Source organism: Pipistrellus kuhlii, unplaced genomic scaffold (genome assembly GCF_014108245.1).
Source record: "Pipistrellus kuhlii isolate mPipKuh1 unplaced genomic scaffold, mPipKuh1.p scaffold_m20_p_1, whole genome shotgun sequence".
NCBI lineage: Eukaryota > Metazoa > Chordata > Mammalia > Chiroptera > Vespertilionidae > Pipistrellus > Pipistrellus kuhlii.
The window spans coordinates 106,956,232-106,981,596 of NW_023425404.1; the positions used below are offsets into that span (position 1 = coordinate 106,956,232).

Genomic DNA, 25,365 nt, shown 5'->3' on the forward strand with positions numbered 1-25,365 from the left:
CTAACTATAAATATAACTTTTAAACACATTCTTTCAAAGAATTAAAGAAAAAAATGCCATGCACTGAAATTGACAAGCCTAGACTTATTTACTTAATACAAAAATAAACAACAAAACTTTGTGAAAACCTTAAGATAAGGTTGCTATCTTAGCATCATTTTATGATCTAATTAGACTAAATAGAAACTGAACAGCCTAAAATATAAACTAATTTTATATAAAGTAGATATGCAACAATAACTAGTATCTAATTTCAAAGTGGTAGTACATTTGTTTACTCTGCTCAAATAAAATCTGGAGTTTATTTTCAAATATTTGCAATAAAAGACTCACTTTAAAACAATCGGAATCTTATGCAATTCTCTGTTTTTCATCTGGTAAGTCAGGCTCCAAATGAAAAACATTATGTCTTATAAGAGAGCGAACTGTAAGGAGTTTTATAGAGAAACTCTATATTTTTTCCTTAATCTTTTCAGGAGACATTGTGAATGGAAATAAGGAAAAGCATTATGATGAAACAAAGGTGCTTACTTAATTTCCACAAAATCTCCTAGGCATTCTCCACCAATTTCCTCCTCCAAGGAGAAGTTCGTGAAATGCAATGCAATCTGATGGGTGGTTCCCACTGTGATCCTGTAAGTGCACTGCCAGTTATGGGGGTAATTATTGGGGAAGTTTGGAGAAGTAAATGTACCAGATTCTTCTGTATAGTCTTCCAAGCATACTGTGAAAAGAAATAGACCACAATAGAGAAAAAAAACATGCTACATTTCATTCATAAGACATTCAGTAATACACATTTGATTAATTTATGTGAATTTACTTGATTTTTAATAGACTGTTTTGGAAAGTTCAAAGAGTAATTTCATTTCAAAATGAAGTTTTGAAATCTCAAAGGCAAAACAATTTTTAATAGTAAACCTAAGCTAAGTAGTATAAATTTGTTATATATATTGAAAGTAAACAAATGTTTTATGTTCTTAGAAATGGTATAGTGTTTCTAATTCAGGCAAATTACCATGAACATTATAAATGAGACTCAACTACAGAAATTATAAAGGGGGCTTAGAAATAATTTAGTTCTGCTCTCTTTTTCACAAGCTTCATTTCAAATGGTTTTAACCAAAGCATGCATTTTTGAGAAATGACAAAGCAGGTACCTCAGTCATAAGGAGATGAGACTCAGGTCAGAGTGACCATGAATCAGTGCCCAGCTCAAATGCTGACAAGCTATGCACCCTTGGGCAAGTTACTTCACTTCTCTGAGCCTCATCTCTAAAGTGGAGATGGTAACTATCTTTGAGTACACATTTAAGGCTTAGAGACAATGCAATTAAAGGCATTAGCATATGGTATGTGCTCAATAAATGGTAGTAATTATCATTAGGTTTCAAAATAGACCAAAAAGGTATAAGAAAAACAGAGCACAAATTATGGGGAATAAATTAGATCACACAAAATATTTAGATAGTACTTGGACACTTTTATGCCCTAAAAAAATATTAACTGTTCCACTTTAAGAGTTTTAACTTTACCTTTTCAGTTCTTCAGATTCCATATTTACTAACCAACCCACTCAACCTCTTATGCTCTCCAAATCTGGGATATTTCCCAAAGAAAATCTGGTGTCAATGCATTTTAATGTATATTCAATTAAATTCAGTAATAATATAAATCCAGGGTCCAGGAATAGACACAGATCTACTGAAATGTTTTGGATGATAATGCACTATTCTACTTAATTATGAGTAAAAAAAGAAAATGAGGATGTTTAGGTATGCTATTTTCCTGGTCACTGTTGTGTAATCATACTCAAGAGTAACAGAGGAACCGCTGACATTGAGAGCAGAGACATATAGCAAATATTATAGGCTCTACTACCTCCGTACAGCCCTCAGAATACCAGGCATTCACCAATTATTTTGTTTACTCAGCTTAAAGCAGCAAACAATCAAGGATTTACTGTATTGAAGGAATCGAGAGGGATATTTAGCTTCAAAGACGAATATCATATCCTTTCCATATATATGTCATCTGCTAGGATATTACTTAAGGGAAAAAGAAAGGGAGGAGAGGGGAGGGGAGGGGAAGGGAGGGGAAGGGAGAGGAAGGGAGGGGAGGAGGGGGGAGAGGAGGGAGGGAGGGGAGGGGAGGGAGGGAGGGGAGGGGAGGGGAGAGGGAGGGAGGAGAGGAGGGAGGGGAGGGAGAGGGAGGGAAAAGACAGGAGAGGGAGGGAGAGAGATCAGAGAGAGAGAGAAGTGGCAGAGAGGTTGTAGATTAAGTATTTCAGACCCAGTAATAGTATTGCTAACATAAAAATTCATGGATCACATGGACATAGATTAAGTAAAGGCTATGATCCTGAGCTGGAAGAACTGAGACTCATTGACCACCCTGACATTCAGGTAGCTTCAGCCAGTAAATCAAATATCTAGAGCAAATTATTGGTTCATGCCATTTGTACTTAAAGAGATCATTTTTCTTTGCTTACCCACTCTACTCCCAGAAAGGAAATGCAATCCCATTGACTAGTTCTAATGCAACTTGCAATTATTCTGAAGGAGAAAGGTATGTGTAATCAGGTTCATATGTAAAGAAACCTAATTTAATGAAATTTTTGAGAAGTAATGATGAGTAATTTTCCTGTACTTTGTCCAGATGCAAGTCATTATTGCTACATAATAGTGGGATGTTTATTAATCCTTGATGAAATTTTGATGTACATATTAATTTTATTTTTCTGTTACTGGCACAAAGGTAAACACAGATCCTGATGTATTCAAATGATCTTTACACTTCACTTTGTCTGAAATGTTTTATCTAACAACTTCCCCCTTTCCCCAAACACCATTTAACAAATAAATTCTAACTTAATCATTTAAGGTCAAATTCAAATATCACTTCCTCTGTGAAGCCTTTCCTAATCAGGTAGAATTAGTTTCCTCTTGCTCAATAAAATTTTAAGCAAATGGCAATTTGAGTCTTAAATATATTTTATTATGATTGTTTTTATATGAACATATTTTCTCTAATAGGCCTTCACATACAAATAGGAATTTATTAACCATTATTAATTTTCACTTATTATATTATTAGCCAAGATCACATCTAGTAAATATCCATTAAAATTATCCTATATAATAAAAGCCTTATATGCAAAGTGCCCAACCATTCGGCCAGTCGCTATGATGTGCACTGACCACCAGGGGACAGTGCTCCAATCGGTAGGTTAGCTTACTGATGGGGTCCAGCTGATCAGGACTGGGTGAGATGGGCAGGACATGCCCTGGAGCCCTCTCTTGGTCCCTCCCACCCCAATCATGCACTAATGGGATCCCTTGGCCTGGCCTGCACCCTCTTGCAATCAGAGACGCCTTGGGGGATGTCAACAGGCTAGGCCAAGGGACCCCACCAGCGCATAAATCTGTGCACCATGCTTCTAGTATTACATAATATATTGAAAATGAAAAGGGGTAGGATAAATATCTAATCTCCACCATATTACCCCCTCCACTCTCTCCCAAGTAAGATGATATTCTTTAATATTTTATAATCTCTATTAATTCTAAATTATAGAAATTGATTATTTCCAGCCCTGATGAGTAACGGGTACTAAACTAGTCCCTCTCCATAGCAATGATAATAATAGTACAATTCTGTCTACCTGACATTTTTTAATGCAATTTTATTTCTATCATTTAATTATATTTATACTTGTGGCCCAGTGCATGAAATTCATGCACATTAAAAGGATTTAATTAGAGGAAATATTTTAATATTTCTATTTCCCCTTTATAATACAAGTTTCAGAGATGAAAGAAAATTAATAAAATTTATATGAAAATCTTCCTCTTGTCAAAGTCTGGGGTGTGCCTTGGCACCCAGAGTCAAATCCTCACCCACCCTCAGTGCCTCAAAATTGCATGAGACACAGAACCAGCCAGCCCCACCACCATAGGGTGAGATCCAGACCAAGCTGGACCCACCTCATTAAGCCCACTATCCAGGGATTCCAGCCTCAGGTCCCCTGGCCTGGCACTGGTCAGAGGGCTCTGCCTCAGGTCCCACATCAAGCCCTGCATGATGGAAGACACAGCTTCATGTCTCCTGTCAAGCCCTTCCAGGCAGGGGGCACAGCCTCAGTCTTCCAGCACACCTTCAGGTCCCTCAGCCTGGCACCAGGGCAGGCAGCGCAGCCTGAGGTTCCCCTAGCCCAGCCCCAGGGCAAGGGGGACACACATTAAGTCAAACCTCACCAGACTGAGGATGTGACCTGAGGTCCCCCATCAAACCCCACAGGGCAGGGAGCATGCCTTGAGGTCCCCCGTCAAGTACTGCCAGGAGTGAGGGGGCACAGCCTCAGGTCCCACATCAATCCCTGCTGGGTGGGGAGGCACAGCCCCAGATCCTCTATCAAACCCTGCTGGGTGCGGAGGCACAGCCCCAGATTCTCCGTTAAACCCTACTGGGGTAGGGGACACAGCCTGAGGTCCCCCAGCCCGGGGTGGAGAAAATACCCCGAGGTTCCCTGTTCCAGCACTGGAGCAGGGGCACAGCCTGAGGTCCCCTGTCAAGCCCCACCAGGAAGAGATGGACGGCAATACAAACATAGTAGAAGACTTTAATACCCCACTATCACCATTGGACAAATCCTCTAAACAAAAAATCAGCAAAGAAACATCAATCCTAAATGACCCACTAGATCAGATGGAATTAATTGATATCTTCATAAAATTTCACCCAAAAGCCACAGAACATACATTCTTCTCAAGTGCACATGGGTCAGTTTCAAAGATAGACCATATGTTGGGTCACAGGCAAAGTCTCTTCAAATTCAAGAAGATAGAAATCATATCAAGCATCTTCTCAGATCACAATGTCATAAAACTGGAAATCAACTACAATAAAAACAATCCAAAAAAATAAAACACCTGGAGGCTTAGCATGCTATCATATTAAATAATGACTAGATACAAAATTAACACCAAGAAATCTATGGCATTTCTATACACCAATAGTGAACTTGTAGAAAAAGAGACTAAAAAAAGCAATGCCATTTAACATCGCATTAAAAAAATTAAGTTAACTAGGAATAGCCGAAACCGGTTTGGCTCAATGGATAGAGCATCGGCTTGGGGACTGAAAGGACCCGGGTTTGATTCTGGTCAAGGGCATGTACCTTGGTTGCAGGCATATCCCCAGTAGGGGGTGTGCAAGAGGCAGCTGATCAATGACTCTCTCTCATTGATGTTTCTAACTCTCTATCTCTATCCCTTCCTCTCTGTACAAAATCAATAAAATATATATTTTTTTTAAAAAGATAACTAGGAATAAACTTAACTAAGGAGGTAAAAGATCTATGCATGAAAAACTACATGACACTGAAAAAAGAGACAGAGAAAGACATAAGCAGATGGAATAACATATTGTGTTCATGCATTGGTAGAATCAACATCATCAAAATGTCCATACTACCCAAAGCAATTTATAGATTCAATGCACTCCCCATAAAAATACCAATGGCATATTTCGGAGATCTAGAACGAACTCTCCAAAATTCATCTGGAATAAAAAAGACCCCGAATAGTTGCAGCAATCCTGAGAAAGAAGAACAAAGTAGATGGGATCTAAATACCAGATTTCAAGCTGTATTACAAGGCCACTGTTCTCAAAACAGCCTGGTACTGGCACAAGAACAGATATATAGACCAATGGAATAGAATAGAGAACCCAGAAATCGACCCAAATGACTATGCCCAATTAATATTCCACAAAGGAGGCATGAACATATACAATGGAGACAAAATAGTCTCTTTAATAAATGTTATTGGGAAAATTGGGCAGATACATGCAAAAAAAAAAAAAATGAAACTAGACCACCAACTTATACCATACACAAAAATAAACTCAAAATGGATACATGATTTAAACATAAGCCAGGAAACCATAAAAATACTAGAGGAATCCACAGGCAGAGAAATCTCAGAAATACCAAAACAATTTCTTCACCAATACTTTACCTAAGGCAATAGAAACTAAAGAGAAAATAAACAAATGGGACTACATCAAAATAAAAAGTTTCTGCATAGCAAAAGAAACCATCAACAAAACAACAAGAAAGCCCACTGGACAGGAGACTATATTTGCCAATGTTATCACCTATAACATTATGGAGTTTTCTCAAAAAACTAAAAATGGAACTCCCATTTGACCCAGTGACCCCACTTCTAGGAATATATCCCAAGAAAACAGAAACACCAATCAAAAAGGATAAATGCACCCCTATGTTCATAGCAGCACAATTTATAATAACTAAGATTTGGAAACAGCCTAAGTGCCCATCAGCAGATAAATGGATTAGAAAATTATGGTACATCTATACAATGGCATACTATGCTGCTATGGATGGAACTGGAGAGCATTATGCTAAGTGAAATAAGCCAGGCAATGAAAGAAAAATACCATATGAGCTCAGTCATTTATGGAAAATAAAGACATTACAACCTAATAAACAAAAAGATAGATACAGAGGCAGTAAAGCATCAAACAGACTGCCAAATTACAGCAGGAAGGCTGGGGAGTGTTGGGAAGGGGGGAAAGGGTTCAACAGAAGGACTTGTATGCAAGCATATAAGCACAACCAATGGACACAAGATACTGGGGGGCGGGGGATAAGACACGTGCCACAGGGTAGGGATGCTGGGGGGAGGTCAATGGAGGAAAAAGGGAGACATATGTACTACTATTTGTAATACTTTAAACAATAAAACAAAATTTTAAAAAAATAAAGAAAGAAAAGAAAAAATAAAACTATCCTTATTTATAGATATGATTGACTATAGAATATACTAAGGAATCTACTAAAAAATTACTAGATCTAATAAATGAGATTAACAAGAAACAGAATACAAGATAAGAATCTTTTGAAAATATAGTGTTTGGACAACTAAATTCCATTTGCCAAGCAAAGAAACAAACTTGGATACAAAACTCACATGATATAGAAGAATTAACTCAAAGTGGATTATAAACATAAATGTAAAATAAATAAAACAACAAAATTTGTAGAAGAATGCACAGAGGAAAATCTTCACAGCTTTAATAGCTACACATTTCTTAGCCAAAATATGAAAACACTAACCATACAGAAGAAAAGGATATATTAAACTTCTGTTCTTCAAACAATACCATCAAGAAAAATAAGATGCTAGCTGTACATACTAGGAGAAAATATTTGCAATACATTTATCTGGCAAAGGACATACTTGTGACCAGAATTTAAAGCATATAACAATAATAAGACAAATAATCTATACTAATAAAGGGTAATATGCTAATTAGGGCGAATGTGTTCCCATCTGGACAAAGCCACAGTGGCAGTGAGGTCTGGGGTTCACAGTAGCTATGGCCAGCTGTGGCAGCAACAACAGGGTGATGCGGGAGGTGCCTTCTCCTGATCAGCCCAGAGCCTTCCACAGAGGGAGGCCAGACTGTGACTTAGGCTTGCTCCTGCAGGGCTCCTGGACTGTGAGAGGCTGGGCTGATTGATACCCCTCCCAGTGAACGAATTTTCATTTACCAAGCCTCCAGTACAAGTATAAGTGAACAAAATTATTTTAATTGTACACCTCACAAAACAAGATATATAAGTATATATCAATAAAGATAATAAAAGGTACTCGGCACTATTAATCACCAGAGACATGCAAATTAAAACAATAGTGAGGCACCACTACACAACTACTAGAGGCTAAAAATGAGAAGACTGACTATACCAAGAGTTGGCAAAGATGAGGAGAAAGTAGAATTCTCATTTATTGTAGGTGGGAATATAAAATGATATAATCACTTTATTAAAAATGTCTAGCAGTTTCTCATAAAATCCTATATAGTAAAGAGCTAATATGCTAATTGAGACCAGATGGTGGGATGACCTTCTGGAACGATCTTCCAGAACTATCAGTGGACAGAGTGTGTGGTCACAAGGCAGCCAGGGATGCAAGGACCGAGCCCCTTGCACAAATTTTGTGCATCAGGCCTCTAGTTAAACATAATATTACCACATGGTGCAGAAATTCTATTCTTAGGTATTGCCCCAACAGAAAGGATAACACAAGTCCACAAAAAACTTGTATATCAATGTTCACAGTAGCCTATTTCATAGTAGCTAAAAACTAGAAAAACCTCACTGTCCAAATAATCAAGTTATGGTATATTCATACAAAGGCTTACTTATTAATTATTATAATAATTAAAAAATGTCCTAGCTGGTTTGACTCAGTGAATAAAGCATTGGCCTGTGGACTGAAGGGTTCCAGATTCAATTCTGTTCAAGGGCACATATCCGGGTTGCAGGCTCAATCCCTTGAAGGGATTGTGCAGGAGGCAGCTAATCAATGATTCTCTCTCATCATTGATGTTTCTATCTCTTTCTCCCTTTCCCTGCCTCTCTGAAATCAATAAAATATATATTTTTAAAATAAAGAAAAAGAAAAAAAAAACTAGTTATAAATACAACATAAACAAATTATAATAGCATTATGCTAAACAAAGAAGCCAAAGATAAAAGGGTGCATACTGCATGTTCCTACTCATACCTGCCTTTTGAATAGGCAGAACTAATCAATAGTGATAATAATCAGGTCTTTAGTTGTTGAGATGGAACATGTGGAGAGATTGATCAAGGAAACACTAGGATATTTTCTTGGATGATAAAGTGCTATGTATCTTGAATGGGGTAGTGATTACATGGATATACACATTTTTAAAACTCCAGATGAATTTTACTTACTAAATTACTTACAATAATTGCAAAATAAAAATCTATGTTAAGGCCCCAGCCAGGTGGCTCAGTTGGTTGAAGGTTTGTCTCTTATACCAAAAAGCTGGTCAGGGTTGTGGGTTGTGGGTGTGATCCCCAAGAGGCAACTGGTGTATTATTTTTCTTTCTCTCTTTTCCTCTCTCTTTAAAATCAATAAAAGTATATCCTGGGGTGAGGATTTTGAAAAAAATCTATATTATATTAAAAGTTTAAAAGTTCTGTGCAAAAATAAGTTGGCTCCCTAAAGAAAATCCAATAAATAATTCAGATATCAAATAAATAATAAATAAAATTAAAATAGATCAATACAAAATATTTGAAGGTACACCTGTTATAAATATTAACAATAATATTCAATGTTAAAATTTGATTGCAGTTTTATGAATTTAGAATACCCAACTTTATAGGGAAAAGAACATTGGCTCTCTGAACTTACTGTGTCTACTTCTTGAAAGGCTAGTAACTCCTCTTATCTAACACTGAAGTCTATATCAATGTTCATGTTTTCTTCCCTCGACAGAATAAAAGGCTCTTTTTAGAATAATATTAATACAGATAAATATTAATGCTAGGCTTTTGTTTCATCTTATGCTTTGTAATAAGCATAAATAAGTAAAATTGAATGTATCCCCACAATCATCTGTTGGCATAATTCTTATTATATCCATACAAAATGCAAACATAAAAGTGCCTCTTGTTTAAAACTCATGTTGTCAAAGGAAGACTCCTTTCCAAAGGCTCTTCACCTTTTGTGATAGTATATTATAACAACATTTACAAAGAGATGAAAAAGAAAAGTATATTTCTCCCACTCACTATTAGTATATTCAACCGAGCTGCAATGGAAAAGGATATCTCTGAAGATCAAAGACAACTATTGACAGGCCTCACAGATCTTTCTTTCTGACCAACCTTAAAAAGAAAAAAATTTCAGGAAAGTAAAGAGAAAATACACAAATTTCCCCGGTGGATCATTACAAAATCACAAAGCTGCATGATTTTTTTTCTAAAAATCATGATGTTTCTTTGCCTCCACCAAGCATTTTCAAAAACTTTTAGTAACAGCATTCAACTCATTATAAAAGGGGAAAATCCAAAACATGGATAATCCCTCCAATCCACAAGCAGTGATGATATCAGCCCCATACAATTTGGGTGACAGGAATAGAATAAAAGGATCTGAGAATGAATCTCTTAGAGAAACCCTAGATTATGGGGAACTGCCACTATCTCCCCTCCTCGCCTTATGCAGTAACATTAGGGATCATCTATAAGTGGTGCTTTCTGAAATCACTTTTGAGTCATTTGTTTTTTGTTTGTTTGTTTGTTTTTAAATATATTTTATTTTATTTTTTTTACAGAGAGGAAGAGAGAGGGATAGAGAGTTGGAAACATCGACGAGAGAGAGTCATCAACCAGCTGCCTCCTGCACACCCCCTACTGGGGATGTGCCCACAACTTAGGTACATGTCCTTGACCGAAATCGAACCCGGGACCCTTCAGTCCTCAGGCCGACACTCTATCCACTGAGCCAAACCGGTCTTGGCACTTATGAGACATTTGTGTCTGCATGAACCCATCTGACCTCAGGTTTTCTAGATATGTGCTAAATAATAGTCAAACCAGGAACCATCATCAGCTTCTTTTGGCATCTTTGGCTTATTCTTCCAAGTGAAGCCTTGAGGGAAGATAAAATTAATGTTGAATTGCTTCCTTTAGGAAAGAAGAAACCTCCCTAATCAAACTCTAACATTTTGCTCTACAATTCGCTGTTCGGCAGTCACACCATTGGCTTTGAATTTTCCCTCACAGGTGACCAAGTCAAATGGGTATGAATGTAAGCTAACTCACCACAGCCGCTAGTGTTCAAAACTGCACCTGGACATCAATCGTTCTATTTTACACCTGTCACAGTTGTGTTTCCCAGCAACTGTGTAATTTTCCCATAAAATGTCTCCTTTTATTGTCCCCAACTATGTGAGAGAGCCAGTTATTATACCCTCCACTTTTTAGAGAGGTATGGATGAGGGGGGTTCTGAGACTCCCAGAGGTTAAGTTTTAAAAACACTTAGTTTCAACATGCCAAAGATAAAAATTCAAAGCCAAGTCCTCCCTTTCCAAATCCCTGGTTTCTCTGTGCAGGCAACGCCAATTCAGAAATGAGAATGGGTAGAAGATTAGGAATATTACTATTAGATATTTTCTTCCCCCCACCCTCCTCCCAAGAAAAATGATTGATTTTATTGATATCACGGTGGTTTTAGTACATGCTAAATACAAACACAATCGTTAGATAGTCAATCACCTATCCTTCAAAGATGGATAAAATATCTTCCTTGCCCAGCTGGCGTGACCCAGTGGTTGATAGTCAACCTATGAACCAGGAGGTCACTTTTTTTTGTTTTGTTTTGTTTTTAATTATTTCTTTTTTTAATATATTTTATTGATTTTTTACAGAGAGGAAGGAAGAGGGATAGAAAGCTAGAAACATCGGTGAGAGAGAAACATCAACCAGCTGCCTCTTGCACACCCCCGACTGGGGATGTGCCTGCAACCAATGTACATGCCCTTGACTGAAATCGAACCTGGGACCCCTTAGTCTGCAGACCGATGCTCTATCCACTGAGCCAAACCGGTTTTGGCACAAGGTCACATTTTGATTCCCAGTCAGGGCACAGGCACAGGTTTCTGGCTTAGTCCCCAGAAGGGGCGTGCAGAAGGCAGTTGATCAATGATTCTCTCATGATTGATGTTTTTATCTCTCTCTCTCTCTCCCTTCATCTCTGAAATCAATAAAAATATGCTAAAAATATCTTTTTTGAAAATTTCTAAGGACTCCATATATAAATACAAAAATTTTAACTTGTCAATAAACATATCAAATGTTGAGCTACTGACCAAGCAGTAAAAATACAATTTCTGATTTTAAAATTAATTATCTACAGGCAAAAGCATGCAATTTCCCACAGCTACTGTCTTTGTATTCTGCACAGAGTTCCAAGGCAAAGATTGGTTCTGGCTTTATGAATTACTAGAGATGAAGGCCTGTGTGGCTGACTTCTCACAGGCCTTTAGTCTTTTTTCCTGGGAGATCCTTAGCATCTTTGGGAGGAGGCGTATGAGTGGGTTTCCAGGAACTGGATTATAAGGGGCTGGTTCTGGATAAGCATTTCCGCTGTAAAAACCTGAAGTCTTCCATTGGCATAACCATAGCTCTTTGCAGCTGGAGTTTATTTTTCGCATTTTCCAACCATTCCTTAAACTTTTTTTTTTGCTATTTCTGTTTTTCCCCCCTGTGATTCAGCTTGACATTGTCTTTCTTTTTCCTTTTCTTTCTTCTTCTATTCACATTCTTCAGCATTTTTCCCTTTAACCATTCTTTACAGTTTTCTTTTGCTTTTTCTTGCAAATGATCTTTCTCCAATCCCTTTGCTGTTTTTTCCTCCATCTCATTAATGTTTTGTTCCCTTTCTTTCCTGTTCACTCTTTTTCTCAACCCAGTCTTTGTGCTTTTCTTCAGCAGTTATCTTTCTTTATTCACGTTCTGGCTTTTCTTTTCTTTCTTCTGATTTGATTCCTAGAGCTTCCTGTTGCAATCACATTCTTCTTTTTCTTTGCCAACAAACCACACTTCTGTGGTATCAGGCTGCTCTTTGGTAAGCTAACCAGTTTCTGCTCTTTTTGGTTATATTTAGATTCAAACACACTAGCACACCCCTGTCACTCCATTCCTCCCTCCCAGGACCCCCCTTGGCTGCTGAGTCTTGGGCATCTTCGTCCACTTATTATTCATCCCCCTTGCTTGCAAACAAACGCCCGTCACCATCACTATCGTTGTCAAACAGGAAGCTCTAATGGTGAAAGGGAGACAAGAGGTTCATGGAGGAATTGCTGCTGCTCAGCAGCGGAGATGGAGATGGGGAGCACACAGCCATCCTCTCCACCTCCTGTCCTGCATCTGCCATGAGGGCGGAGAAGGAGCCCCTAGGAAGGCCAAGACCTGGTCCTGCACCCAGGGTGCTGGAAGGGAGCCAAACTGCCCGCCACCTCCCCACTGCCTTCATTGGGCCCAAGTGCAAACCCACAGAGCAGCAGTAGGGCACAATTAGATTTTTTCTTTAGCATTTCCATTCTAAGGACTAAAAAATCAAATAACAAATATGCATGAGCTGGGAAGTGCCTGGACACCCATATAAGCAAAAGTATGAGAAAATACTGACCAATAAGAACATAAATCTTTAAAAGATCAATAGACTTACTAACACCCTTCCAGAGGAAAAAAATATCTGAATAGCTCACAGCAGAAAACTCAGAATTCAAGGTGGATTGAAAGAAGCAGAGAAGATTCTGACTTGCCCAAAGCATGCTTAATATAGAAGCCAAGACAAGAACCAAGACTTCTGACTTGTCTTCAGCCTTCTTTAAGCTTGTCATGGAAAGTATTTTCTACCATGAGCAGTTACAATCCTGTCCACAATTACATCTCAGTTATAATTATATGCTGTAAGTTATGTACCAAGACTTTACGTTCAGAGTATCTGGGGAACTGAAAAATTTCATTATAATAACTTAAATTGCTTGGTGAAAACCCACTCTAGACCTATTTGAATTATAATTTTGGGGGGCGGGGGGGGGGGAGGACTATATACCAAAATGTGTAACAAGAAAATCCTGCCCTAAGATTTTTATGAACAAGAGAGTTTGGGAACACTGTTCTATTGGATTTAACTTTTAAAATAGAGTCAGGCCTTGACTGGTATGGCTAGATTGATTAGAGCGTTGCCCCATGCACTGGTCAGAGCACATGCCCAGGTTTCAGATTTCAATCCCAGTGGCGGTGGGGGGTGGGGGAGAGTGTACAGAGTCAACCTATTGATGTTTCTCTCTCTGAAACCAATAAACAGCCAAAACCGGTTTGGCTCAGTGGTAGAGCTTTGGTCTGCGGACTGAAAGGTCCTGGGTTCGATTCCGGTCAAGGGCATGTACATTGGCTGCGGGCACATCCCCGGTAGGGGATGTGCAAGAGGCGGCTGGTCGATGTTTCTCTCTCATCAACGTTTCTGGCTCTCTATCTCTCTCCCTTCCTCTCTGTAAAAAAAAAAATCAATAAAATATATATATTAAAACCAATAAACATTTCCTTTGGTAAGGATTTCAAAAAATAATCCTATATAATAAAAAGCTAATATGCAAATGGTCATCACACCCTCACACCATCATGCCCTAAAGGCTCAGACACTCAACATTGGGGATTGAGGAATGGGGACCAATCAGGCACAAATGAGCTTATGAAAGAGGAATGGGGAGCAGCCAAGCTGCAGCCTGGAAGATGGTGCCTCAGTCCTGGGCACCAGTGCCGGTGGCTGATCAGAGGAGGAAATCCTGGGTTTCAGGTGCAGGGCGAGGCAGAGGCAGTTAGGGGCAATCAGACTGGTAGGGAAGCAGTTAGGGGTGATTAGGTAGGCAGGCAAGTGAGTGATTAGGAGCCAGTGGTCCTAGACTGCAGAAGCAGTCAGACATCCCCCAAGGGGTCCTGGATTGAAGAGGGTGCAGGCTAGGCTAAGGGAGCCCCCCTCCATGCATGAATTTCATACGCCAGGCCTCTAGTCTATATACCATCCTACCAGTAGTTATGACCACCAGGGGGCAGATGCTTAATGCAGGGCCTGCGAAGCTTCAATGACTTGGCAGCTGAGGTTCTTGGGTGATGCACCCAGAACCAGAGAGGAGAGAGCCCAATTCTGGGATGTGTCACCCAAGAACTGCCCTCTCACAATCTGAAACCCCTCAGAGGATGTCAGAGAGCCAGTTTTAGCCTGATCCTTGCAGGCCAGGCAGAAAGACCCCACCTACAGGAGGTACCCCTGCTCACTCTGCAGATGATCTTTGAGCTGCAGCACCACCCCAGGTGCAGCTGGCTGAGGAGAGACCACAGGATGTTATCTCCAAGGTGTGTCCAGCCCAACTTGCCCAGTCCCACCTGGCTAGCCACCATCTAATTAATTTCCTTTCAATGTTCACAAATCCCTGCACCGGGGCACTTGTAGTAACATAAAACAGAAACACAACTCGATTCATTTCTTCTAAAGAAATATTCTTTTACTCTTCTGGTTATCATTTCTTTTTTTAAAATAATATTTTTATTGAATTTTAGAGAGAAAGGAAGGGAGAGAGAGGGAGAAACACTGATGTGAGAGTGAACCATTGGCTGTCTCCAGCACACCCCCTACTTGGGATCTAGCACACAACTGAGAGATGTGCTCAGACCAGGAATCCAACCAACAATTTTTCAGTTATGGGAGGATGCCCAACCAACTAAATCACACTGGCCAGGGCTGAATATAATTTCTGACTTCTAACTCTTAGGTACCTCTAGGCACATTCCAAGATGACTAATGAGAAACAGGACTAAATGCACAATGGGGCGAGGGCAGAGGTGGATGGGCACTCTTATGTGGAAATAAGCAGCCTGAGAAATCCGGCCAGGGCACACTTTTAACCCTATGCTGATGTGGTTCTGAAACTTCCTTTCATTTTCCTACGTCAGTGGTCGGCAAACTCATTAGTCAACAGAGCCAAATATCAACAGTACAATGATTGAAATTTCTTTTAAGAGCCAAATTTTTAAACTTAAACTATATAGGTAGGTACATTTTTATTAACTTAATTAGGGTACTCCTAAACTGGCCTTTGCTAAAAACTCAAGGGACCAAAGGGCAGCAGTTTATTGCCCTAGGGTGATTATAAAGCACTTCTCTTTTAAGAAAATAGGAAAGTCTATCACAGTTTTAATATAGCTGTGAATTGAATGTTATCAGCCACATAATGTGCAGTTCATCTAGGGCATTTCCAAGAGCTAACCTAGACATGGCAAAACAAACAGATTGGATGTTGAGACTGGATTGTTAGGTTTTTGCATCTAAACCAACTAGCTGTGTATTCTTGGGAGGATAAATTCAAATCTTGATTTCCATTTCCCTTATTTAAAAATCAGGTAATTAAACTATATTGGTGTTTTGAACTTTCTGACACACCATAAAAATACATTCACATAAATAACACACACACAACACAATAGATATAGCAAACAGGTTTGGTGAAATAATACCTAACTCAGTATGATAAACTCTGATACTCTCAATTCTATTTCATACTTTTAACAAATTTAGGTAGTAACCTAAGTTAATTTCATAGTCCACTAATGAGTTATGAATATATTAATGTTTGGAAAAACATTAAATTAAATGTTATGTATGTTTTCATCTAATGTTAAAGTAGAAAATGTATCAGGTAAATTTCTCAACTCTTATGTTTTTAAGAGTTGAGAAATGTACCTGATACATTTCTCTCTATAATATTATATTAATGTCTATGAAGTAAATGTTAATAGAATATAAAATTGCAGTTTAAGTCAGTGAAGTTAACTAATCAAGGAAATGTGTAACAAGGAAGTTCCACCCCAAATTTCTTATGAGCAACAGAGTTTGGAAACACTGCATTACTGGACCTAATTTACAAATTAAGTGAGTAAAGTTAAGTATCTCTCAGAATTCAAATATTTCATACTTTAAATACACAAACATTTAAAACCTAATCTTATGATCAGTTACTAAGCAAATTGTAAGAATTTCTACCCTCAGACATTTTACTTGTTACTTTGTTGTTTATATTTCCAGGCGCATCTGGATAAAGGCAGAAACAATGATGAGGGAGGGAGTCAAAGCAATGACCAGAAGCCAATCTCTTCCTCCCACACACATACTTAGAGGCTGACATCATAGCCCCCACTGCAGATGGAAACGGAACTGCAGTCTGTTCAGGAAATGTAGCCTTTATCAGATAAAGACAGGAAAGACTTCAGCAGAGAAACTCACACCTGTTGTGCTGAGGAAGTAGAAATCAAGAACCAAAAATGTCATTACAGCTCTGAAAGTAACTTCTGCTAAAGCCATAAAATAGAATGCAGGCCAATGCTGAACATCCATTAATGCTTTTCTGTGATCGAGTTTTATTATTCTGAAGGTATAAAAAAATGAGATGACAACTGAAAAGTGTCCTAACACCTGCCTATTTCCAGGTGGGAACTCACTTGGACTCCAGCTGCCTGGCATCTCCCCTACTGCCTGGTTGTCACAAGCCCAACCCCCACAGCAGCCTCCTTCTAGAGCTAGTCCAGCTCTTCCCTGAGCAAAAAAACAGCAGGCACCCAGGGAGAGTCCAGGCTTAGCCAAAGGGCAGAAGGAACACTCCCTGGTCTATGATTTCAGCCCTGCCTGGGCCAGAGGCCAAAGTAGGGATTAGCACCCAGGGAGGTGGAAGGGTGAGCCTGTCCAGTGTGACACCTCAGGGTCCTCTTCTCTTTCATCATTTGTATTTTCTTATGTCCCCTTTCTTCACCAATTTCCCTTTCTGTCCAGCTTGCTCCTTTACTTTTTCTCAACTTACTTTTATTTTACCCGTGTCTTATTTGTCTGAAAAAATTATGTAATTAGAATTTAACTTTAACACTCTCCCTACCAGATTATTTTGATTGCTCTGGGTTCTTATTGCACTAGATATTAATTGCCTTACAGGTTAGTGTGGTATTAGCAGAGCTGTTTTAGTCATTACAGAGATATGTCTTACTGTGCTTATTGTTACAAAGATTCCCATAACATTTCCAGGAGGCCCTGCCTACATCATATGTTATCTAAGATACAGCTAGCTTATTCATGCAGCAAATTAAACTGTGTTCATATAGTTGATTAAAGCTAGAAGACATCTCAAAGGTCATCAAATTTAATCCCTTAATTTTACAGATGAGAAAACTGTGGCCCACAGAGTTCAAGTAACTTTTTTCAAAACCTAATCTTATATTCATTGTGGTTCTGGCCAAATATATGAGGCAGAAGAAACCATAGAAGGATGGAAAATTGTGTGCACACTAGAATTTCTTGAAAATTCAATTTTGATCATTGGATGTTAAACAACTGAAAAACGTCTAGTGAGTAAGTCAATTGTATAACATAACCTATTTTAATTGTTGGGGATTCAATTTCCCATGAGCTTAGTCTGGAAAATAAACCGTTTCATAGAGAGGGTGCCACAGAAGAGAAAGATCTATGATTCTCTCACACTAGGGACTCTGAAGAGCTCTAAAGCCAAGCTACCAAGACATAGAACTTCAGTTACTGTATAGAACAGCAGTTTTGCCTGAAATGAAAAGTAGCGTCTGGCTACTCTGAGGAGAAATAAATGAAAAATTGCGTAGGGATTCTGAGTGGGAGATTTTAAAAATCCTATCTATTTATTTATTTATTTATTTACCAGAGGCCCGTGCACGAAATTTGTGTATGGGTAGGGCCCCTAGTCCTGGCAGGTGATCAGGGCTGATCGGGGCCTTCTGGCTGCTGGTCAGGACCTTCCTTCATTCTGAGCTGCTTCCTGGTGGTCAGCACATATCATTGCAAATGTTTGGTCTCCTGGTCTAAGTCCCATGGGGAAATTTTTAATATTAGGCCTTTATCCTATCTAATGAAAGAGTAATAGGCAAATTGATCATCACTCCAACACACAAGATGGCCACCCCCATGTGACCTACAAGATAGCTGGCAGGAAAGGGCAGTTGTAGGCAATCAGACCAGCAGGGAATGGCAGTTGGAAGGGACTAGGCCTGCAGGGGAGTTCAGTTGGGGGAACCAGGCCTGCAGGGGAGGGCAGTTGGAGGTGACCAGGTCATCAGGGGAGGGTAGTTAGGGGTGACCAGGCTGGCAAGGGAGGGCAGTTAGGGGCAATCAGGCTGGCAGGGGAGCAGTTTGGAGTCGATCACCTGGCAGGGGAGTGGTTAGGTGGTGATCAAGCTGGCAGGCAGTAGTGGTTAGGGGCAATCAGAAAGGCAGTTAGGCAAGCAGTAGGAAGCCAGCAATCCTGTATTGTGAGAGGGATCCCATATTGGAGAGGGTGCAGACTGGGCTGAGGGACACTTTCCCATGCACAAATTTCATGCACCAGGCCTCTAGTATATATAGATTTGTTTGTTTGTTTGTTTGTTTGCTTGTTTATGCGAGTAGGAGCTTTAAAAGATGAGCACCAGGGGTCTCTGGACACATGACGCTGTCAGAGGGAACATGTTCTGGCACAGGAAAAGCTCCCAGTGCTTTCCAAAGGGACATCAGTGAGTCACACCATGTTTCTGGGGAATCCAAAGGCTGTGGTGTGCTTAGGAAGCTCAGCATCTGTCCACTATAGATTTACACTGGATAGTATTCTGGACCATTAAATCTCTTTCTAAATATGATGAGAAAGGAAAACCCAGACTCTCTAAACTGTTACACATCCCACATGGGAACATAAACATAAAAAAACACTCCTAAACCCCACAGGGTTTGGGGTTGGGGCATCTCTGGTTTACATATTACATCAAGCATGTCAAACTCATGGCTGGTGGGCCATGAGTTTGTCATGCTTGTATTACATCGAAGAGCTTCCTTGCAAAAGGTATTTGTTTCCTACACTGCATTTACAAAGAGCAAAATAATTATGAAAATTAATTAATAAGAAAGATATAATAAAAGTTATAATAGCTGAAAAGTTTCTATTTTATTAATTCAAATTTAGAAATGTTTATTTTGTCAAGAAATCTTCTATTTCCTGCCATAAATTTTTATAATCATAGCCTCTTATTTTTATCTGCTGTTGTTCTTTTTTAATTTCTTAAAATACATATTTGATTTTTTTTGGTAGAAGCAATTAAACTTTATTTTAGTAGAATTTTAAACTCATAGAAAAATTGCAAGAAATAGCCCCTGAATTCCTTTTAGCCAGATTTACTACATATTTGCATGTGGCCCCCATTGCTTTCCCTCCCCCACCTTTCTCCCTCTCTGACTTGCTCACTCCTTTATTCTCTGAACCACTTAAGAGTAATTTGAAAACACTACATATCTTTAGCCCTGAAAACATAAGTGTATAGTTTAAGAACAAAAACATCCTCTTACAAAATCGCCTTCCAATTTTAAAAATTAGAAAATTTTTATCATTGAAACAATACTTGTTTAATCATTAATCTATTTTTAATAGGGCAGACACTGAAGTCACTACATGTTGTTCTAAATATAGCTTTCATTGATGAAGTATTTTCATAGTACCATTTTATAATGGAGTAAAGAAATCCAAGAATACAAATACTGTTTTGTTACCTGTTGATGCATTAGTTGCTTTATAGTCTATTAAAAAGCCTTCATAAGCAAGGTCAGAATCAGCCACAAACACAAGCATTAATGAGTTGGTACTGCTGATAAGAGAGGGTGGGACCGATTTTCCACAATACCTATTTGAAACCAAAAAACAAAAACAGAAAGAACACAGGTTTAAAAATCTTTTAGTACACTTTAAATGATGCACCAATATTAGGACATGTAAAAATAATAATAATATACCCTATTACCTTTAGGCACAAACATTTACAAAATTGCAAATATCTCCCTATTCATGATTACTTCCCTAAAAGTTTTATGTGTACCTGGCTATATGACTTGTCATATAAGTTTAATAAAATTAGAAATTATAAGCTATGCTAGGTCACCGTATAGCATATTATTGAACTTATTAACAGAAATGTAATAAACTTTCACAACAAAGAAAAACCATAGATCATAAACGCATAGAGCATAAATTTGAATTGGTTCTATCATTTACAGCCATTGTGACTTTGAGCAGGACACTCAACCTCTATGCTTCAGTTTCTCCATCTCTAAACTAAGGATGATGATAGTAACTACTTCATAGGGTTGTTTTGAGAATTTCATGAGTTAATATATTGTATATAAAGGACTTAAAATTGTGCCTAGAATAATAACAAACCCTAAATAGGTAAAATCTATTCTCCTTAGACAGATGGCCTATACAAGGAAAGAGTTTGATTACTAAGCCATGTCAAATTTTGGCTGAATAAAAGCAGTTTTATTCAGAAAAATTATTCTACGGTAGTCATGCTAAAAGTAGAGTTGTGATCAAAACAATGCCAGGAGTAGTTTTCTAGAGAAACACTTGTAAGGAGTGACTAGACGTACCACAGTTTTTTAATACACTCATCTGATGATGGGCACTTGTAGGCTGTTTCCAAATCTTAGCTATTGTAAATTGTGTTATTAAAACTGTCGTATATTTGCACAATAGAATATGATGCTGCTATAAAAAAGAAGGAAATCTTACCATTCACAACAGCATGGATGGACATGGAGAGCATTATGCTAAGTGAAATAAGCAAGTTGGAGAAAGATAAATATCACACGATCTCACTCATTTGTGGAATATAATGAACAACATAAACTGATGAAGAAAAATAGATCCAGAGACAAAGAAACATTGAACAGACTGTCAAACCTCAGAGGGAGGCAAGGGAGGAAAGGTGTGGTAAGAGATCAATCAAAGAACTTGTATGCATGCATATGAGCATAACCAGTGGATGCAGACACTAGATGGGTGAGAGCATGTGCTGTGGGGTGGGAGTGGCCAGGGAGAAATTAATGGGAGAAAAAGGAGACTTAAATAATATTTTAATCAATAAGAGTAAAAAAAAAAAAAAAAAAGAATGACTGGAATAGAAATCCAAATTGATGCACATTTGATGAGATTAACCAAATACAATGACAAAGGGAAAAAATAGAAACCAAAAATGGAAAATAGATTAATTAACTTCTGAAAGAGAAAAAGGAAAATGGTATGTAATGTTATTTCAGTGTTGAAATAGGTTTGATATTTTAATAAAAACAAAATTGTATGAATTCATTATTTAATTTTATTTTTTGAATTCATTAATATTTTAAATGTCTCTGTATATGCCCATGTCTGCCAAACTGGGTAAGAACATTATAGTAGTTTATGCCATTCAGCAAGAAATATGTATTTTTCAGTGATTATGAGTCAAGTACCATTAAAAATATAAATAGTTTTTAAGATGAAAGATTATGACAAATAAGGGCTAAAAATTAAAAGGGAGAATAAAAGCAGGTGAGAAGTTTAAGAAAATAATGGATAAAGAAATAACATCGCAAAAATAGATGAAACATGATGTGCAAGGAAAATAAATTTAAAAAGCATTAGGAGATTTTCATTTTCAACAAAGAGGTACTAACAGGAGCTGGAAATAACCCTGCACCTGAAAACAAACAAACAAACAAACAACAACAACAACAAATAAAATATATAAAGCAATGGCTTTCAAGACACTGAATATGAAGCAGCAAAGGTAACAAGTGACTTGAAAAGCAAGCTGGAGATGATGAAACTGTTTCCAAATAACTTCATTGCATCCCAAAACAAACCTCAAGAATATGTACAGTAACACAATAGTGTCCAGAGCACAAAAATACAAAATTAAAATTGTCTGGCATCCTATCAGATATCACCAGACATGAGAAGAAAGTATAAACCATAATGAGAAGAAAGATTGATCCACTAAAACATAGCAAGAAATGCACATATTACTGAATTCACAGTCAAAGACATTAAAATAGTTATAACTGAATCTCACAGATTTAGGAAGCTACAGGAAAACATTAATGTGCAAAGTAGAAACATGGACGATATAAAAGATGGCCCAAAGCAAACTTCTAGAAATGAAAACTATAATGTTTGAGATGAAAACTACACCTGATAGGGTTAACAACAGAACAGGCATTGCAGAAAAACAGATTAGGGCACTTGAATACATAACAATACAAATCTTCCAAAATGAAAAACACAGAGAGCAAAGACTCAAAATCAAATGAACAAAGTATCAGTGAGTCATGAAACAATATCAAAATGGCCTAAGATACAAGTAATCAGAGTTGAGTCTTCAAAGTTATTTTAAGAACTAATGGCCAGCCCTGGCCGATTTGGCTCAGTGAATAGAGCATTGGCCTGAGAACTGAAAGGTCCCAGGTTCAATTCCATTCAAGGGCACATGCCTGGATTGCAGGCAAGATCCCCAGTAGAGAAGGAGGCAGCCAATCAATGATTATCTCTCATCATTGATGTTTCTATCTCTCCCTCTTCATTCCCCTCTGAAATCAATAAAAATATATTGTTTTTAAAAAGAACTAATGGCCAAAAATATTTCAAATTTGATAAAATTATAAACTCTCAGATACAAGAAGCTCAAGCAATACAATATGCTGACCAGGAAAATCAGTTAAAAAAAAATAGTATGTACAGTATGTTTGAACTTCCAGAATATGCAAACCAATTTATAGTGAGAGAAAGCAGGGTAGTGGTTTTCTGTGGATGGTGACAGGGATAGGGATGGGGGCAGAGTGAGAAATTATCATGGGCAGAAAGAAGGATTTGAACATAATGGACATGTGCATTACTTTTATTTTAGTGATGCCTTCATGGGTATACACATTTGTCAAAGCTTCCTATCTAATAAAGAGGGGATATGCTAATTGACCCTCACACCATCACAAAAAAGGCAGGGCCCACAGCCAATAAGGAGAGAATATGCTAATAATTGTCCCACCCTCAAAGATGGCAGGGCCCACAGCCACAAGATGGCAGTGCCGAGTCCCCTCAGCCCCACGAGGGCAGCAGGTGCAAGGCAAGGTGGGCCTGGCAGCTCCACTTTCCTGCCTCCAGAGTCCCCCAGTCCTCTCAACCCCCCAGGGCTGGCCCGAGACACAGGCAATCCTCGGATGGTGGCTGCCCAGCTGCAGAAGGTTCAGGTAATCAGGGCTGGCTGAGGCTTGTGCTGCCAGCAGTGGCAGAAGCAGAGGTGTGATGGAGTATTGTCTTCCCCTAATTGCTGGGTTGCTTCCCAACTCTAAGGGCTTCTGGACTGTGAGAGAGGGGTGGGCCAGGCTTAGCGATCCCCCTCCGGTGCATGAATTTTCATGCACCAGGCCTCTAGTAAATATTTAAAATGCCAAGACTACAGAGTAGTAATGTAGGAATGGCCATTCAGAAGCATGTTAATTTCACCTGGTTTTTATAACAACATGGTGGACTTTAACATCCTTCAATGACATAAGAAAATTTTTGTGTAGAAAAAAAAAATTAAATCAAAATAATCTCACCTCCCAAGAGATGTCCCAGAATCAATCTCATAAACTTCCAGATAGTCACTTGTGCAATTGTAATGAAACTGCAGGTGAAATCTCCTGAATATCAAATTTATCGCAAAGCCAGGTTCGATTAATATATACCAGGTACAGTTGATACCATGGGGGTAGATATTTGGATGACCAGGACTTTGAATAGTTCCTGTTGGCTCTGTGAGAATTTTTCCACATGCTATTGGAATAAAAATAATAATTGTTAGAATGAGTAATCAATAAGCTACCTAAAAATCAAGATAAAATAATCTGATCATAACTTCTTAAAAGTTCAAAATGAAAAGGTTTCCTTATATGCTACTTCAGATAATTTGGTTTTAATCTTATTAATAGACATCAATTAACTCTTGCTATGTGCTGCTTACACAAAAAATTTACAGTGTAGATAAGTATACATAAACAGTATAGGTACATTTTCATAATAGTTTATTTACATTGTTTACATATTCTGATATAAGCCTGAGAAACAAACCAGAAGAAACTGTCAACCACTTACCCAAATCTTTAGTACTGAACTGAGCCATGAAACCATGATTTTCAGTAGAAGAACTTTTCACAAATATTACATAAAGAAAATTGTACACAGATGTTATAAGCGAAGGTATGTCTGTGCCACAATATTTTTTATTTTCAGTAGATCCCAAAATAGAACTGCTACCAATCTAAGGTTAAAAAGATATATTCAAATTTATTTTAAAATACTTTTTATGAAAAACTGCTTTAAGAATAATTATTTCTGAAATATTTTTTATTAATATAGTAAAACTCAATTTTAGAATATTTTTGTCATCCCAAAAGAAACTCCATGCCCATTAACTGTCATTCCCCTTTCCCCTCAAACCCTAGCTCCAGGCGGCCACTAATTTAATTTCTATCTCCATAGTCTAGTCTGCATTTCAAATAAATGGAATCATATAATATGTGGCTTTTGTGACTAGCTTCTTTCATTTAGCATAATGTTTTCAAAGTTATGTGTCATTACTTCATTCCTTTTTAATGCCACATAATATTCCATGTGTGGATAAAGCACATTACATTAATTCATTCATTAGTTGATGAACATATAGATTATTATACTGCTTTGATATTATGACTAATAATTGTATTCACTCATGTGCACATTTTTATGTAGACACATTTTATTTTCCTTGGGTATATCCCTAGGAATGGAATTGCTGGATCAAATGATAATTCTAGATTTAACTTTTTGAGGAACTGCCAACTCTTTTCCAAAGCAGCTATTCCCTTTTAAATGCTGCCAGAAGTGTACAAGTATAAAAGGTTTCCATTTCTCCAAATCCTTGCCAATATTTGTTATTATCTGACCTCTTGTTTACAGTCATCCTAGTGGGTATGAAGCACTGCCTCATTGTGGTTTGACTTGTATTTCCCTGATGGTTAGTAATGTTGAGCACCTTTTTATGTACTTATTGGCCATTTGTATATCTTCTTTGAAGAAATATATATTC

The 25,365-nt window shown here is 38.0% G+C and overlaps 1 protein-coding gene and 1 pseudogene across 1 annotated transcript in view; both read right to left on the reverse strand.

The window, feature by feature from the left end:
* Positions 1-25,365, reverse strand: part of CUBN (cubilin) — a 291,544-nt gene that overhangs the window by 223,077 nt on the left and 43,102 nt on the right. Inside the window, exons 20-23 of the mRNA XM_036459129.2 lie at positions 24,393-24,558; positions 23,858-24,074; positions 20,000-20,130; positions 532-724 (exon numbers count right to left, since the gene is read on the reverse strand). Of these exons, the coding sequence (XP_036315022.1) occupies positions 532-724; positions 20,000-20,130; positions 23,858-24,074; positions 24,393-24,558 (707 nt within the window). The remainder of the gene's footprint in view (positions 1-531; positions 725-19,999; positions 20,131-23,857; positions 24,075-24,392; positions 24,559-25,365) is intronic.
* Positions 11,788-12,886, reverse strand: LOC118707284 (annotated as a pseudogene).